Raw genomic sequence first — 18,312 nt, forward strand, 5'->3', positions numbered from 1 at the left:
GGCTGAGTACAGGGGCAGAATCCCTTCCTTGGACCTGCTGGCCACGCTGTTCCTGAGCCAGGCCAGGATGCCATTGGCCTTCTTGGCCACCTGGGCACACTGCTGCCTCCTGTTCAGCTTCCTGGCAATCCAGACTCCCAGCTCCCTTTCTGCCACTCTGTGCCCAGCCTGGAGCTCCCCATGGGGTTGTTGTGGCCAAAGTGCAGGACCCGGCACTTGGCCTTGTTGAACCTCATCCCCTTGGAATCAGCCCAACTCTCCAGTCTGTCCAGGTCTCTCTGCAGAGCCCTCCTGCCTTCCAGCTGAAGGAGGGATATTACCTCTAACGTACAGCCAAAAGAAAACAAACTAAGGCCCCAAGAAGCCGTACTGATACTGCTGCTTTGGGATGCTGAGGACACTCTTTTCCAGGTCTCTTTCCTCACCGCTTCTCCAGCTGCTGGACACGAAGCCTTCCCTCAGGCTCAACGCGCAACTCTGAAGCGAAGCCAGCAGCACCCCCAGGCTACCGGCCACGCAAACAACGCGTAAAACTCCACAGAAAAAGAGGATAGAAGGCAAAGAAGGCCCCAAAGACGCCGTTTCCCTCAGAACCCGGAGCAGAGCCTGAGGCAGGGCCTGACGGGATCACCCGGGCACCGCGGCTCCCACCACAGCAGGGAAGGAACAGTCGCCGCTCCCAGGCTAAGAACCTGAGCGCCAGGGTGACGTCACACGCCGCCAGCCAATCGCGGCCTCTGTTTACTCCGTGAGGGACTCGTTGCATATTCATGAGGAAGGCCCCTCCCCCTTCCCCGCGCGCCGCTCGCCCCCGCCCAGCCGGCGCAGGGAGGCGCGCGACCGCCCTGCGTAGTTACGCGGAGCGGCCGGGCCCAGCCCAGCGCGCGTCAGCGGCGCCCGGCACCGCTCCCAGGCTCCGAACCGAACCGCCCGGGCTCAGGCGGCGAGGATGAGCCAGAGGGACACCCTGGTGCACCTCTTCGCCGGCGGGTAGGTGAAGCCTCCTCTCCTATCTCTGGTGCAAGAGCGGGCGCGGTACCGGCCCCGCACCTTCCGGTCGTGCTGTCAGGAGCTGCCCGCTCCCCTCTCTCCCTTCCCCGTCACCCCTGGTGCTTGGGCCGTATGGCTGCTGCCGCTCCGCGGCTCCTCCCGCCCTCATGGCCGTAACCCCGGAAATGGCTCCCGAGGGGATTTCTCGTTCCTCCTTGCCAGGGCTGCGGGGGGGTCCTGCCTCCCGTGCCCAGCTCTCCCATCACCGCCTGGCTCCAGCTGGTGCGGGAGCCGCAGGTTGGGCCCTGGCCTCGAGGGGCTGCCGGGCGGCGTCACGGGGGGCAGCACAGGATCCCCGGGAGCGCTGCGAGAGGCTCCTGCTCCTCCTCTGTGCCTGAGGCGCTCCGGGTGCGCCGCTTTCCCTTCGGTGCCCCACGGCCCTTCCGGGCCTGCCCCGGGGCGGCTGCGCGCCTCGGGCTCATTCCTGTGCGCAGCTCCCGCTGCTGCCAGGCCCGCTCCCGGGGCTTGCCTCTTGTCACAGACACCACGCGGGTGGTACGTGGGCCCCAAGGGGAGAGGGGGTGAAGGTTGCCCTTTAAAATACCCCGTTCCTTCTGGCTGCCATTCCAGGAGTTTGCCCCTGATCTGCTGTTTCCGTGTAGAAACGCGCTGAGCTCTCTGTGCCTGAGCTCCCCCCTTGCCTCAGAGGGGCTGCCCAGCGTGCCTGTCCCCTCTGCAGTTTAGGAGTGAGGAGCTGCCAACCTGAGTGACAAAAGGCCCCTGGCTGACTTGAAGGCTTTTCAACGCTCTGGTGTGTGCTGCTTGTAGGTTGTGTGGCCTGACCTGGTCATGCAGCTTCCCACCCAGGAAAACAGAAGTCGGAGGAAACAATGTAGGTAGAAGTAACAGTGTGGCCTTCAAGCCTTGGTTAGGTTTGAGGTAACTTTGCAGTTGTTACCCTGTCTTAATTTTTAAAACTTTGTAATACTTGAGATGTATGTGGCTTCACAGCCTGTGGTTCCTCCAGGTGTAGAGGGGGAAGAGGGCACCCAGCTTAGAATCGTAGAATTGGCTGGGTTGGAAGGGACCTCAGAGATCATCGAGTCCAAACCTTGAACCACCGTTGTGGTTGCTAGACCATGGCACTGAGTGCCACATCCAGGCTCTTTGGAAATATCTCCAGACACGGAGAATCCACTACTTCCCTGGGCAGCCCATTCCAATGGCTGATCACTCTCTCCGTAAAGAAATTCTTTCTAATATCTAACCTAAACTTCCCCTGGCACATCTTAAGACCCTGCCCTCTTGTCTTGTTGAAAGTCGCCTGGCAAAAGAGACCAACCCCCCCCTGACTCCAACCTCCTTTCAGGGAGTTGTAGACAGCGATGAGGTCTCCCCTGAGCTGCCTCTTCTCCAGGCTGAACACCTCCAGCTCCCTCAGCCTCTCATAGGGTCTGTGCTCGAGTCCCTTCACCAGCCTGGTTGCCTCCTTTGGACCTGCTCCAGGACCTCGATATCCTTCCTGAACTGAGGGGCCCAGAACTGGACACAGGACTCAAGCTGTGGCCTCACCAGGGCTGAGCACAGGGGCAGAATCCCTTCCCTGGACCTGCTGGCCACACTGTTCCTGATCCAGGCCAGGATGCCATTGGCCTTCTTGGCCACCTGGGCACACTGCTGGCTCCTGTTCAGCTTCCTGGCAATCCAGACTCCCAGCTCCCTTTCTGCCACTCTGTGCCCAGCCTGGAGCTCCCCATGGGGTTGTTGTGGCCAAAGTGCAGGACCCGGCACTTGGCCTTGTTGAACCTCATCCCCTTGGGATCATCCCAAATCTCCAGTCTGTCCAGGTCCCTCTGCAGAGCCCTCCTGCCTTCCAGCTGATCCACACTCCCCCCCAGCTTAGTGTCATCTGCAAACTTGCTGATGGTGGACTCAATCCCCTCATCTCAATCATCAATGAAGATATTGAACAGAACTGAGCCCAACACTGATCCCTGGGGGACACCACTAGTGAAGAAAGCTTAGAGCTGGAGCTCTTGTTTGGCTTACTTACAGAAGTGTGTTTGTATAGTGAGCATGGCTGTACAGATGCAGGAGAGTGATTGAGAACATACTTTGCATCTCTTGAGAGATTGAAGCTTGGATTTCCATTTGACTAAATGACCTGTCTGGACAGAGGTGGAAGAATAACTTAATGTTTACTCTGAGCAGGTTTGGTAAGTTGGGTACACATGAACACTCCTCTTCTGCCACACTATGCAGGTTCCCAGTGTTATGCATCTGACTTACTGCTTGTATGGGTGCTTTTTCACCCCCCTAATTTCTGGTACTGTTTAAAAGGAGGGGACTTCTGCAACAGGAGATGGAAGATGTAGTAGTGAGTACTTTCTTCTTCAGACTTCACAACCTTTTAAACATTCAGTAAAGCAGTAGAAGGAATGCTGCCTTATCACAGCCCTGCACAGGGGAGGTTACTGTAATTGTGCATCATGAGCTAAAACTTAATAGCATGTGAAGACTGCTCAGTTAAACTTACTTATTCCTATTTTTTTGCCAAGAAATCCACAGTTAGCTGCTAGCTACTTGGGTCAAGGGTTATACAATGCCACTTCCTCATGTGCCACCCACATGCTTCATGTAACCATAGTTCAGCAGTTAGCAGTGTGTATTTGGTCACATTAGCAGTGGAAAAGTTATTCAGGGTCATCTCATGACTTGTCTGTGTGTCCAGTGGGCTACCCGAGCGATCTTGAGTCTTCAGTGAAACTTCTAAAGGAAGAAAGCTTTGTTTTCCTTTAGGTTTTACTTGACACTCTATGGAAATAACACAACTATCTCAGTCTGCTTACCTTTTCTTTGTAATGTCCAACTTCAGTTTTCAGTTCCTGCTGCCTGTAATGGTACTGTAACTACTGACATTGCTGGTTTAATAACATAGGTGGGACCATCCTGGGATTTTTCTCTGGCTGCCTACATTGTTTTATGACCAATTCAGCAACAGCTGTCAAACTGCAGTTCTTCTGGGCCATTATAAGTGCATGTTGGGAGGAAGTTTCATTTTCTCATGTTTATTTTCCCCTCACTTCTCTTATACTGTCTCTGCATTCCCATCCCTTTTCAACATAGACTCTGCTAGCAGTGCTGGCCATTAGGGCAGTGGTGAGGGAATTACTCAGCACTTACTAGTTGCTTTTTTCCCCTAAAGTAATTTTTACTCAAATAGTTTTATTTTTAAGAACCCCATCTTTGTTTCATAGCTCCCTGTTAGTTGTAAGAACAGTAAGTGTTTTTTGATAGAAAACCTAACTCAAGTATAAAAAGCCACTCACTTTGGAGAAGCTTCCATGTAGTTTCTAGAACTGTCATTGAAGTGGTTCATTTTTTCTAGAAAATTAAGTTCATATAAATTATTTTGCTAGACAAGTTCATGCATTAGACAATGCATCAATAAAGAACTACTTCTTTTATATGCAGTCTCCTCCCCTCAAATTTTGGTTGTTACACTGATCAGAACTTTTTCATTTCAGGAGTCAAACTGTAGATTTTTTTTTTCTTCTCTTCCTTTTTTTCCATCTATTCAAACAGCAACTGTTCTCAGTGTAGAGAGTGTGTTGGTAATATTGAACATTTTAATTTAAATATCTAAGTTTTATAGAATCATAGAATTGGCTGGGTTGGAAGGGACCTCAGAGATCACCAAGTCCAACCCTTGATCCACTCCCCCCGTGGTTCCCAGCCCATGGCACTCAGTGCCACATCCAGGCTCTTTGGAAATATCTCCAGACACGGAGAATCCACTCCTTCCCTGGGCAGCCCATTCCAATGCCTGATCACCCTCTCCAGAAAGAAATTCTTTCTAATCTCCAACCTAAACCTCCCCTGGCACAACTTGAGACCCTGCCCTCTTGTCTTGCTGAGAGTTGCCTGGGAAAAGAGCCCAACCCCCCCCTGGCTCCAACCTCCTTTCAGGGAGTTGTAGAGAGTGATGAGGTCTCCCCTGAGCCTCCTCTTCTCCAGCCTCAACACCCCCAGCTCCCCCAGCCTCTCCTCATAGGGTCTGTGCTCGAGTCCCTTCACCAGCCTGGTTGCCCTCCTTTGGACTCCTTATAGTTACATAGTTTTCTAGTTAGTAGACTACTTAAACAAAATAGTACTAGAAAGACTTGAATATTTTACTTCATAGGAAAGATGAATATATTTTGGAAGTACCTACTTGCAATTATAATTGGTACATTGAATCAAAACTCAAGTGTTGGCTGCAGAAATAATTTCCAGATTTTAATGATTTATTCTTAATTTTCAGAAAGCTTATGACTAATTCTGTATCATACAAACTTCCACCAGGGCATGGGATTTGCTTCCTCAGCAAAATGGAAGGGACCCTTTGAGTTAGGTGGTTAGGAGAGCTGCTTTTCTGAGATTGAGGTCAGACATTCTCAGAGTTGCTTCTTAAATCTTTCTTTACTCTTGCTCTAAGGTGGGTATTTTCTCATCTAATATATAACAGTGCAGGGAAGAGTCTGGTTATCTGTCCTGGTTATAGAATGATTTCAAATTGATCTGTAATTTGATCTGTAATTTAAATCACACTACCTGCCAGACGTCCTTAGCGGTTGCAATAGCTGAGACTCGGAAAATAAAGTTAAGATAAATGTTTGAATTCTTCAGAAAGATCAGACGTTGTTGAAAAGCAGGAGGTGAAAGATCCCTTGGGGTTTTGATTTAAGTTATTAGTTAATAATGTAGCAGATACTGTTATGATAAGGGCTGTTTCAGAAAAGGAAAAACTTGAGCCATAACTGAGTTGCCAAACACCTGGACGCTCCTCCACCCTGAAATACATCCCTGCCATAACCCTGGAGGCTGTAGCGAGGTGGGAACTGGACTCTTTTCACAGACGACCTTCAACAAGACAAGAGGACACAGTCTTAAGTTGTGCCAGGGGAAGTTTAGGTTAGATATTAGAAAGAATTTCTTCACGGAGAGGGTGATCAGGCTATGGAATGGACTGCCTGGTGAGGTGGTAGATTCTCTGTCCCTGGAGACATTTAAAAAAAGACTGGATGTGGCACTCAGTGCCATGGTCTAGCAACTGCTCCGGTGGGTCAAGGGTTGGACTAGATGATCTCTGAGGTCCCTTCCAACCCGGCTAATTCTATGATTCTATGATTCTATGACTTTCAGAATGAGTTGTTCCTGTTGTAAGGCATACGTGAACGTTTTAGACCTTCCTGTCCAAGCTTCAGGTTATTTTTGTGTTCAAATACTCATCTGTGGGAACAAGACAGTGTTTGTTTAAAGCACTGAGGAGCTTGGGTTTTGTTCCACGAGGTTCCTAAATTGCTTGAAAATTACTCTCAGGTCTTGAGAAACTGTGAAGCTGGTGTTTTTCTCAGGTTTCCTTCTGAATGACAGTTTTCAGCTGGTTTTACTTATACAGATATCATTGTAAATATTTATTTACCCTAGTTCTTAAGAGAACTAAACTCTACATGTTGGTGTTTGTTTTGGATTATGGAACCTAATGAACCTGCTTTGCTGTGCTCACAAAGAGAAATGTAGAAAGCAGGAAAAATGTCACATTTGGGAAATTTTGGTCTTAAACTGTTAATTAGAAATAACAAGTTTGATTAGTATTTTTAGTTTAAGGTTGTTCAACTTACTCTTTCTAGGTTTCAGCAAAGAAACGTGAATAAGGAGCTTAATGTTTTTCTGGCTTCCAGTACTGCTGGGTGTTATATTAATACTAATGATGGAAATATAATTTTAGGAGTATAATAACAGGAAAACACTGCAAATTCAGGATTAATGAGATGCATTCTTGCTTTTTCAGAAAGCTGACTGTGCTAAAGCCCCTAAATAGCCTCAAAAGTGGGATACTGTAAACTCAATATCCAGGCCTCTAAGTTTTCATGTGTTGCAAGGCAACTCTGAAATTGCTGATAGATTGGGAGTAAGCAATGAAGAGATCATAGAATCATAGAATCATAGAATTGGCTGGGTTGGAAGGGACCTCAGAGATCATCGAGTCCAACCCTTGATCCACTGTTGCGGTGGTTCATGAGGTGTTCAGCTGGCAGATGGCTTGGGGTTTGTTTCTTTTGATGGAGTTCTGAATTCAGTTTTCTTGTTGCTTCTTTTAGCAGCCAGGATATGTGGGGAACTCTCATTTTCATACAGGAAAGAGAAACAGCTGGTAAAATCCTGAGAGAATGTAGACTCAAGATAACAGGGTCAAAAGTTATCTTTGAGGCTGTAGTTACAGATACTGTGGAAGGTGCATCTGAGACTAGCACTATGTCATCTCCAGTGTTTGGATAAAATATGAAGATACCTGAAGGAATAACAATTTTGTGCTTGCACTGACAGTTTCAATTCTTGGTCAGGTGAATATTGGGAATATTAATCTACTTTGGAGCATTTGTATGTGGCAGCCAGTCCAGTGGCTGAAGCTGAAACTCAGCTGACAACAGCAGCTATCTCTGCTGTTACTTGCAGAGGTGTATGGAGATAGTAGAAGTTACTGCACTCTGGACAAATTCCTTACTAGGTATCCTCAACTTGCAATAATAAGGTCTTCCTGTACAGCCAGCTTTGGAAATAAAACCTGGGTTTTGAATGCCAAACAGAATTAGGTTTTTGAAGCATGTGCATATTTCTTTTCTTGCAGAAATAGTGAAGATTTACCTGGGGAAAATGGTTTCCAGTACTGGATCTGGGTTGAGTTGCTAGCAGAGTCTAAAGCCCAGATAGTTCCAGATGTGTTTCTGTTTGTCCTATGAGGATAAACAGCACCTGGGAGGTGCTGGGCTTCTCAATGCACATTAGGGATTAATTAAGAGCAGTTGGTGGGGTTTTTATGGGTGGTCTTTGGAATAACCTGCAGTTTAGGAGAGCATTGTCATCTTCCCAGAGTCTTCTGTCCAGGAAATGTCAAGTAGACAAGTTCCTTGTTTTAATTTTAACTCCTGTTGTTCTAAGTCTATTTTTGTGGACTTACCTTTTTTGCTATTTTTCCCTTCAAATTACTTGGGACCTGTGGGTGAAGTCTCATATGTTTCTGATGGAAAGTCTGCTTGGCAAGTTTTTCCTATGATCACTTGGCAAAGCTGAAAAAGGTTTGTTCTAAACATTGATTAGAGACAAATGTCCATTTTAGGATGGGTAATATGAGCAAGTGGTCTTCTAAAGGGCATTCATTAGAATCTCCCATGAACATTCAGACCCAGAAACCTCAGTCAACCAGGTGAAATTGGTTTTAGATAGCAGAAATTTAAGTCATTTACAAAATGCCACCTGTGTTATTTAGGAGAAAGAATCTAACTTTCTAAATATTAAAAAAATATTTTCCTGAACTATATTACTCCTTAATTTGTGTTAAGCCACAAACTAAAAAGCAAAACAAAACTCCTCCTCTTAAATTGAGCCTGTGAGTAGCAGGAATGGTGGCAGCAGGCTGCTGACAATTTACAGAAGGCTTTTGCTAAGCTGGAACTGGTGCTTGGCTGTTCATGGCCTACCAGGACTTGGAGCACAAAGAAGTAGCTGTCTCCATCACAGTATTTCTGGTAGTTTGTTAAATAAGCAAGACCAGAAATATATTTTTAAGTAAAATAAACTGTTGCTGATGCTGGGGCCACAGCAGCTGGTGTGCTGCTTTGAAGTTGCTTATTTCTACAGGGCGCATTGTTATGGAATTCTCTCTTTTCTTTGTTTACCTACAAGCTATGTTTGCTGACAGTTTCTCATAAACAGATTTTTGTCAGGCCTTGTAATGTTTACCTTGAAGATCAGTGACCTAGATAAATCAATGTAGTTCCTGGGTTATTCTTTGATTTAGCAGTTCAGTTCACACTCAGTGGATCTTGTGACTACTGAGAATGGTCTGGTTCTTCAATATATGGGTGCTTTTTCTTTCACTCCTGTAGTTCCTGATTATATGGGGCTTTTTGAAGACTGAGGGGGTATCACATTCTGACAGAATGTAGAAATTGGGGATTTTGCAAAGGCTTACAGACTGGAGAGTTGGGCTGATTCCAAGGGGATGAGGTTCAACACAGCCAAGTGCCGGGTCCTGCACTTTGGCCACAACAACCCCATGGGGAGCTCCAGGCTGGGCACAGAGTGGCTGAGAGCAGCCAGGCAGAAAGGGAGCTGGGAGTCTGGATTGACAGGAAGCTGAACAGGAGCCAGCAGTGTGCCCAGGTGGCCAAGAAGGCCAATGGCATCCTGGGCTGGATCAGGAACAGCGTGGCCAGCAGGTCCAGGGAAGGGATTCTGCCCCTCTGCTCAGCCCTGGTGAGGCCACAGCTTGAGTCCTGTGTCCAGTTCTGGGCCCCTCAGGAAGTTCAGGAAGGAGATTGAGGTGCTGGAGCAGTTCCAAAGGAGGGCAACCAGACTGGTGAAGGGACTCGAGCACAGACCCTATGAGGAGAGGCTGAGGGAGCTGGGGGTGTTCAGGCTGGAGAAGAGGAGGCTCAGGGGAGACCGCATCACTCTCTCCAACTCCCTGAAAGGAGGTTGGAGCCAGGGGGGAGTTGGGCTCTTTTGCCCAACGACTTTCAACAAGACAAGAGGGCAGGGTCTTAAGTTGTGCCAGGGGAGGTTTAGGTTGGAGATTAGAAAGAATTTCTTTCTGGAGAGGGTGATCAGGCATTGGAATGGGCTGCCCAGGGAAGTAGTGGATTCTCCGTGTCTGGAGATATTTCCAAAGAGCCTGGATGTGGCACTCAGTGCCATGGTCTAGCAACCGCTAGTCAAGGGTTGGACTCGATGATCTCTGAGGTCCCTTCCAACCCAGCCAATTCTATGATTCTCTGATTATTTGTGAGGAATACAGAACCACATAGCACTATAAAAATTGTCTGCTGTCTTCATTTTTAAGTAGGCATTTGAGATTTTGTTAATAGGGGACAGAGGAGAATTTTAATCAAAACTATAATTAGTTAGTGGAAAATGTTCAAAGTATCCTCAGATTCTGTTGACACATCCTAAAGTGTTTAAAGAAAACAAACCACCCAACAACACAACAGTAAGAATCTCCCAAGAGTCCTGTGTGTTTGAAATGACTTAAATGGCAGAAGGTTGTCAGGATAAAGGGTGCACAGTTCCTAAAGGGAGGGCAGGTGATCATCTGCTTCCTTATGCATACAAGAGCAGTGCTGGCTGCTCTTACACCAGTTGGTTATCACTGCTAAGTGCTTGCTGTAGGCTTACCTACACATAAGCCTTGAGTAGCCATGTCTGCCCTTCTCTAGTAAGGTATTAATACACTGCTGAATGAAGTAATGGTGACCCATCTGTGGTGAGTGTGAGGGACTTGGTGTTTGCTGTCAGGCACCATGTGTGGTGAGGTGGTTGTGGTGCAGGAGAGCATGCACGATAAAGCTCCATGACAGTGTCAAATCTTCAACTTTGGAAAACTTTTCCAGTGCAATCTAGCTGTGGAGCCAGAAGCATTAAAGGCTACAAATTGCAAGTGGTGAAGAATGCATGTCAAGAAGAATACAACACCTCTTTTCTTACCCCTTCCACAGTATTTATCTCTAAGATAAACCATTCCGTGTGCCTTCTCTTGCTGTTACTGTTGCTTGAAAACAAGCCCTCATTTAACCTGTCTGAAATTAAATGTAGAAAGATCTTAAAGGGAGTAGACTCGAGGGGCTCAGAAACAGAGGGGCTGTAAGAAAGGAAATAAACTCTAAAGCCAGCCTCCTGCATTTCCTGCACAGGTTATGTTGCCATACAGCAGAGGCTGCTGTTGAACTGCAGGAAACATGGCACCTTGCTGTCTCTCTTGAAGATGCTTGAGCTCTAAAGCTCTGTCTTGAGTTTTGAGGGTGGGATACCTGTGGTTCTCCCGTGGTATTCATATCATGTACCTCACATGTTACAGGGTCCTACTGCTTCCAACATTGGCTAAAATAAGTATTAGTGTGAGTGTGCTAACTTTAAAGTGTCCCTAACTTTAAAGATAACTTCAAAAAAGGTTATCTATAGCTTAAAATTAGAAGGGTAAGCAAGTGAATTGCTCATTCAGAGGTGTTTTAAACATGGTATTCTCCAAGTCTAATCTTGGAGTTAGAGGTGGGACAAGCTGCCTTTAGGCTTAGTAACAGGGTACTTCTAGGTCACTAGGTTTAAATGGAGGATTAATTGAATATCATCCAACATTATCCTAATTTGCAGCTCTTTGGTATTGTCAGTTCAATTTGTAAAAAGAGATTAGTTTTAGGGTGCTTTGCTAACATACCATGATTTCTGCTGCTCTCTGCGGTGTAAGGTGTAAGCAAACTAAAAGCTGCCTTCTTCTGAAAATGGGAAAGAGAACTTGAGTCTTAGGTATTATTCCTATTTGTACAGAACTCTCCTTTGCATTTTAGATGACATTGTTTTAAAAATACTACTGAACAAATATTACTGCCTTTTAAAGATTTTGGGGGGGTCTGAGCCTGTCATTTTACAAGAAAGTAACTAATAATTACATTGTCAGAATCAAACACCAGCTGTAGTTTTTGCATGAGAGAGAGATGAATGCTGGGCCCTTTAGAATTTGTGTGTTAGTAGATTTCAGATTTAGTTGTTAGTAACATTAATAAATATACAAACTTAAATATAAGGTTTTTTGGTTTTTGAGAGGTTGCATATGGTGTCCTGATCATAATTCTAGGAAGAGTGTTTGGCAAAGTTGTAAGAACTGATTATAGAAAAGGTTTAAAGGAAGCAGGTTGGTTTGGTTTTTGGTTTTGGGTTTGTTTGTTTGTTTGTTTTGTTTGTTTTGGTTTCTTTTTGTTTTGTTTTGTTTTTTTGCAATGGTAATGTCAGGGGATCTGGTTTGTCTTTGTAATTAGAATTTCTGGATTTATTTTTTTCTCTCAGAGGCTGTGTGTGATCATAGTTAAACATATAGGAATGTGAGTATTAATAAATCAGTTATGAACAAGCACCAGAAGAATCCTCTGAGCATAACTGAGAAGGCAGTGTGCTCTTGGCTGTGTTCTGCTTGAGCAGGATGGGAGTAACCACTGTCAGCTCAAGTCATGCTCAGCTTGCCTTGGCTTGCTCACAGAAATGCATGGCAGACTGAAGCAAAACCTGCAAGTCTTCACCTGGTTAGCCACTTGGAGCTTTTTTGTCTTCCCAGGTTCTACTCTACATCACCTAATCTGTCTTTTTGTAATAGGTAGAACTTGAGAAACACTCAGAATTGTTTGTTTCACACAGTACGATGTCCAAAATATGAATGGAGTTATGAAGATGTCTCCCTAAGTATCTTAACGTAATTGAATTGTAACACCACAGTTTTTACCAGTTTTTATGTATAGCCCTGTGTGTATAATGCATAAATCTCTTCTACCCTTAAGAATTTTTGGCACCTTGCTTATGGTCAGGAGCACTCTGAGCACTGAAAAAAAAAAAAAAGTTAAAATTTAGCATAAGAAGTTAAACATTTCAGATACTGAGCTACTTTCTAGAACAGATTTGAACAAAATGTACTGAAGACTGTGCACCTTTGCTACTCTGGGAACTTTATTTTTGTCTGTTTATATTTTCATTCCATGTTATGGGGTTAAGAAACTAACTTAAGTTTGCTTGTCTCCAAGGACAAGTAACTGCAGCATGGTCACGCATGTTCCAGTTGTTTCTTCACCTTTTGCAATTTGACTGTGTTGTGTATAATGTTAATTATATGTCAACATGTCTTTCAGGATTTTTATTTCAGTGAAAGTGTGATGTTTGTATTTCTTTATGCAGATGTGGAGGTACTGTTGGTGCAATTCTGACATGTCCACTAGAAGTTGTGAAAACACGTTTGCAGTCCTCCTCTGTGACTCTCTACATCTCTGAAGTCCATCTGAACACTGTGAATGGTGCTAGTGTCAACAGAGTTACTAGAGTTTCTCCTGGACCTCTCCATTGTTTGAAGTAAGTGTACCTGTTACTTTGGTTTTGGCTCATTTTGAGGAGGCAGGAGGAGACAGATGTGTTGGACAGATCTGTATGAAAGATGGAATCTTAAGTCTGTCATGATGCTACCCTGAGATGACATTCTGTATTTTCATAGAATCATAGAATGCTTTAGGTTGGAAGGGACCTTAAAGATCATCCACTTCCAACCCCCTGCATGGCCAGAGACACCTCCCACCAGAACAAGTTGCTGAAAGCCCCATTCACCCAGGTCTGGAATGCTTCCAGAGAGAGGGCAGCCACAAGTTCCTTGGGCAACTGTTCCAGTGTCTCACCACCCTCAAATTAAAGAACTTCTCCTTAATATCTAACCTAAATCTCCCCTCTTCAAGTTTGAAAACATTTACCCTCATCCTTTCTCTACACACTTGTGTAAAAAGCTCAACCCCAGCTTTCTTGGAGGCCCCTTTCAGATATTGGAAGGTTGCTATAAGGTCACCTCAGAGCCTCCTTTTCTCCAGGCTGAATAACCCCAACTTCTTTAGCCTGGCTTCATAACTGTAATTAAACTCTAAGCTATGTCCCCAAAACTCACTGGGGGCTTAGTAATGCTTAAGTACCAGACTCATTTCACCCTGAAAAAGTGTTAGTATGACTTCTTAAACTGTTTTGTGTCCACATCATAGGTGTTGCTGAATATGGAGGCTTAGTTTCTCTTGCTGTCCATCAGTCTATACCCTTCCTGCCTCTTGGTATCTTCTGGTGGACATGTGACTGGTAATACTTTCAGAGGGAGTAAGAGATCAGTAGGGTCAGGTTTTGCCATCATCTGAGGCATTTTGTTTGCATAGCCCTTCACTGAACTGGGACTACCATTAGTCTCCTTGCCACCAGTGCTTGAGATTTTCAGTAGCCAGCAGGAAAGCTGCTGTTTGCTCTGAAGGATTCAAACTAGTCACTTAAGAGGAGGTACTTTTGGTATTTTGGAGTTAGGTGAGTTTTTCTCCAGAAAGGACCTGCTTCTGCTTTTTGTGTTGGAAAGGATTTTATAGTACTCGGACAACTTTCTTCTCCATATCTTCTAAATTTTTCTATCCTTATCTTCTAATCCCTATCATCTAAATTAGTCAGTGACAAGTAGTTTGTAGAGAACCTCTTCCATCAGCAGCAGCATTTGATTTAGGCTTGATCTGGTTAGAGGATAGAATTTGCATAACTGGAGGTTTTACCCAAAGAACTAAAATTGTGACAAAGGGGAGAGCTCTGTCCAAAGCATTTGCCTTAGTGGCTTCCCCTGATGGAAGCTGAGCCCTTTTCCTTCTTCCCTGGGTCTTTGGTTACAAATTTATCTTCCATTTAGAAATGTATCTTAATGCACAGGAGGATAAACAGATGTTTGTTTCATTTGCCCTTCTGCTAGAAACCTGCTGTGCTTCAAACATGGTATTAAAAACCTAAACTAACATTCTCCTTGGGAAGCAAATTCAGATTTAGGTAGAGGTAGTCCACTACAAATGTCATTGGTAGGGTTTGTTTACCTTGTTGGGGGGGGGGGTTTGTTGAGGTTTTTTTTTTTTTGGTTGTGGTGTTTATTGTGCATATGTATTTATTATTTTTTTAAGTTTGCTTCTTAGACATGTTTGTTTATCTGTAAAACATGAATGTGTATCTTCTGCTGCTTTTTTCCTTCACTTAGATGCATTTTCTTCCTGGTCAGTGTCAGACAACAGATGCCAAGCAACTTTTCTGGGCTTCAAGTTTTTTAAATGCAGCAAATAGGAAAAAAAAACCCAAACCAAATGACATGGCAATGGATTGTGGCAATAAAGAAAAAGTAGTTGCAGGACATAATTATTCTTGCTGAAGAGACTTCAGGATGCTTAGTGGGGAAATCATAGAAATTTAGAATCATTTTGGTTGGAAATAAACCTTTAATATAATCAAGTTCAAGCATTAACCCCACATTACCAAGGTCACCACTAGACCATGTCCCTCAGCACTACATCTATGTATCATTTAAATACATCCAGGGATGGTGATTCTGCCATTGCCCTGGGCAGCCCATTCTAGTGCCTGACAACCCTTTTGGTGAAGAAGGTTTTCCTGATATCCAATCTAAACTTCCCTTGGCCTTCCCTAAGGCCATTTTCTCTTGCTCTAACACTTTTTACTTGGAAAAAGAGACTAATCAGACTGCATCCTTCTGTCACTATCATCCTTTTCTACTTGGTATTTTCTGACTTGTAGGTGTCAAGGTTTGGTTGTCTGTTCTTACACAAAATTCAGTGCAGTGCTGCAAGGCTGACAATACTCAGTCCAAAAGCAGAGTGAATCAGGCAAATGCTGTCAGAATTTCAGTTAACTGACTGCTGGGGAATCACTTCTGCATCTTATGTGTTGGCAGAGGTGACTTTAAAGGCATTTCTGCCAGAAAAACAGGTACAGGTGGCTGCGTTCTCTAGCAACACAAGCAAATTCCCTTATTCTTGGACATGTGGTGTATAGCATATTGTGGCTGCCTCTCATAACTAAACTTGCTGAGTCTAAACCTGTGGTCTTGATGAGGGAGATCTGAGTTGCCTCCCATTACAGGCTTCCCCAGGTGACAAACAGATCAGCTGATGCTGTACCAAGCATTTGAGCTGCTCTTCTAACCACGGACTTGCTGTTAACTGCTTTGCAGCTCTCTGATCTATTCTTTAATACAGAAAGTTGGCCTTATTTTCAGTGTAGGTTCTGGAACTCCTTCAGCTGGTGTCTGTGAATACAGAAGAGAGTCAGTAACTTACCACCTTTGTAATCCTGTCTGCTGCAACTTCTCTTTAACTCTTTGTTCTGTCAAGTCTGGGAACAGTGTAGATCCAGAAGAAACAATAGATCTGGTACACTTCACTCTTAAGTTTTTCTGAAGGTGCTGAGGTTCCTGCTGCTTGCATGTGCTTTTGCATATGTTATATGTGCACATCTATGTGTGTAACACTTGGTGCTGTGATGGTAGTGATTTTGAAGATATTGCTGGACACATATGCCAGTGTTCCTAAATACTGATGGTAACCGTGCAGAACCAACATTTTATTTTGCTTACTGAAAGCAAATGTAAACTTTCAGTTTGATTTAGCAGCAAAACTGTGGTGAAATCAGGATAGGTTTGGAATCTTCTTCAGTGCTATAGATGGCTTTTACCTGTTTGCTGTAATACTAAATGCTGGACAAAATAGCCATTTATACAAGAGTAGTTTGCTTTATTTAGTAGCTGACTTGTATTAACCTGCATATGTCTTTGAAGAAGAAATATACAGGGGAACTATTTGTGTGTATTGGCCAGTGTTTCTAAATCAATAAAAACAGAGATCTGTTTTGCAACATCTAGAGAAGTAGTTGTAGTTAAGAATTAACTTTAATTCTGGTTGTAAAGTAGTTACTAGAGCAGTTTGCAGTGATGGGATGCAAGCAGTCCTTGTTTTTCCTCCCATGTCCTACCATAGCTTATCTGATTAACATCTAGATAGCTGGCCAGATTGATTTCACTAAAACAGTATTAATAGATATCAGCTTACTGTTCCAGTTTACCTTGCTACATAATGGTTTTCAAACGTTTCTAAAAGCCCCAGTTACATGGGATAGGTATTCCAAACACTTCATTACTAGTCCTGCCTCATTGGAGGTCTCTGTGTGCTGCTTGTATCCCTATGTTTCTCTGTAAATCCCCCAGAGATAGAAGGTAACACCCCCCTGCCACCCAAACAGTCTTTCCAGAGCTGTGTTTATAGTGGGCTGATACCACAAAATGTTAGGCCTGGACTGTGGCTGTGACTCTTTGCCTGGATAACACTTCTTTTCAGTGAATCACAAATTGAAGTGAGTTACCTTGCATGAGGAGGTTAAGACTTTTTTCTGGAATGAGTCAAAGGAAAACCTCTTGCTCCACAGCCCTGCAGAAGAGCTTGGGTAAGAGCACAGAAGCAGCAGTTCAGAAAAGCTAGGAGGGAATCCATGCTGGCCTCAGGGAAAGGTCACTTCTCAAGTCAGGGTTTTCTGTTTCCTTTTACTGAAGTCAAAATAATCTCTCTATCTTTCAGAAAGAATAAAGCTAAGAACGGCTTTGAAGTTGAATGTGTAGTGGATTTAAATTGTTTCTGGGGATGAGGAAGGCAGGACTTTGAAAAGGCTCTTTGCTCTAACTTCTGACATGGTGCAGAACACTATTAGGAGTCTTTTAGAATCAAACCATGGTAGAACATGCAAAACCACGTTGAGGTTGTTTGTCTTTTTGAGGAGATTGCAAAGCTGGGTACAATAAGGAGTAGAGCTAACATCTTCCTGAGTTGTTCTCTGGAAAGCAAATTACCTTTATAAGTATCTCTCCTGTTTTGCCTTTCAACCCCTGTCCCTCCAACCCTAAAATGTTTCCAAACATTAGGAGCCAAAGGATGATGAAAAGAATGTAGAATAGAAAAATGTTTTTATCTCCTGAAAAATCTGCAACCTGTAGGTTTGTGAACATTTCCATGTTAAGTATTTCCTGCTTGATAAGAGGATACTTTCTTAAACTTCCTAATGACAGATAACTCCATCTGTGAATGTGTTCCTAGCTTTGAGTTAAGTCTGTGTTGACATCATAAGGCTTTACTTCTGCATTTAGTTCCTGGATTTCTGTGTCATGCCAAGCAATAATGGAATTTGATTTTATCTCAGTTCTTGGGAAATGACTAATTTTTTGTAGTTAGCACTGTTGTCAGTTATGAAAGATTTACGTAGAGTAAAGCTTAAAACCATGTAGTTATGGTGGACACAGCATTTCCTAATTTTGATTATGTTACAGTATTGTCACTTTCTTGTTTTGCAGGATGATTCTGCAAAAGGAAGGTCCTCGCTCTCTGTTTAGAGGGCTGGGTCCGAATTTAGTAGGCGTTGCTCCCTCCAGGTATGTACAAATGTGTACAGTAAATGAAATAATTTGGAATAAGTTTAGGTTGCCATTCATTATTTAAGGGGTTGGAGTTTTATTTGAGGTGAGTTTTGCAGCTGCAGTTGTAAATCTTTAACAAATAACCTTTGCTTCTGGGGAAGTTTGTGTCTGAGAAACTTGAGCCACTCGCATATTCTGCAGCTCCAGTCCCACATCCCTGCACTGTCTCACCTTTTGTCATCCTTTGTGCTTCTGTAATTGTATTGCATGCTGTCCCTTATGCAGAGTTTTACCCAGTTAAGAAGGAAAATGCTTAAGGAGTTGCACATACAAAAGAGTTTGTACCTTTGAAAACAAAGGTAGATTTACTTTCCAGTTAATCCATAACGTTCAGGAAGTGATTGTGGGACCATAGCCTCAAAACCCTGGGTCTGTCTTCCTGAATTCTGGTGAAGCACACACTACTGTCCCCCTGCAGCAGGAAGACCATTCTGAAAATTAATCAA

At 44.1% G+C, this 18,312-nt stretch overlaps 1 protein-coding gene across 1 annotated transcript in view; it reads left to right on the forward strand.

Moving 5' to 3' along the window:
- Positions 1-813: 813 nt before the first annotated feature.
- SLC25A36 (solute carrier family 25 member 36) overlaps positions 814-18,312 on the forward strand; it is a 36,471-nt gene continuing 18,972 nt past the window's right edge. The window contains exons 1-3 of the mRNA XM_030456227.1: positions 814-990; positions 12,745-12,915; positions 17,744-17,821. Of these exons, the coding sequence (XP_030312087.1) occupies positions 950-990; positions 12,745-12,915; positions 17,744-17,821 (290 nt within the window). The 5' untranslated portion in view covers positions 814-949. The remainder of the gene's footprint in view (positions 991-12,744; positions 12,916-17,743; positions 17,822-18,312) is intronic.

This window comes from Calypte anna, chromosome 9 (assembly GCF_003957555.1).
Source record: "Calypte anna isolate BGI_N300 chromosome 9, bCalAnn1_v1.p, whole genome shotgun sequence".
Lineage (NCBI taxonomy): Eukaryota > Metazoa > Chordata > Aves > Apodiformes > Trochilidae > Calypte > Calypte anna.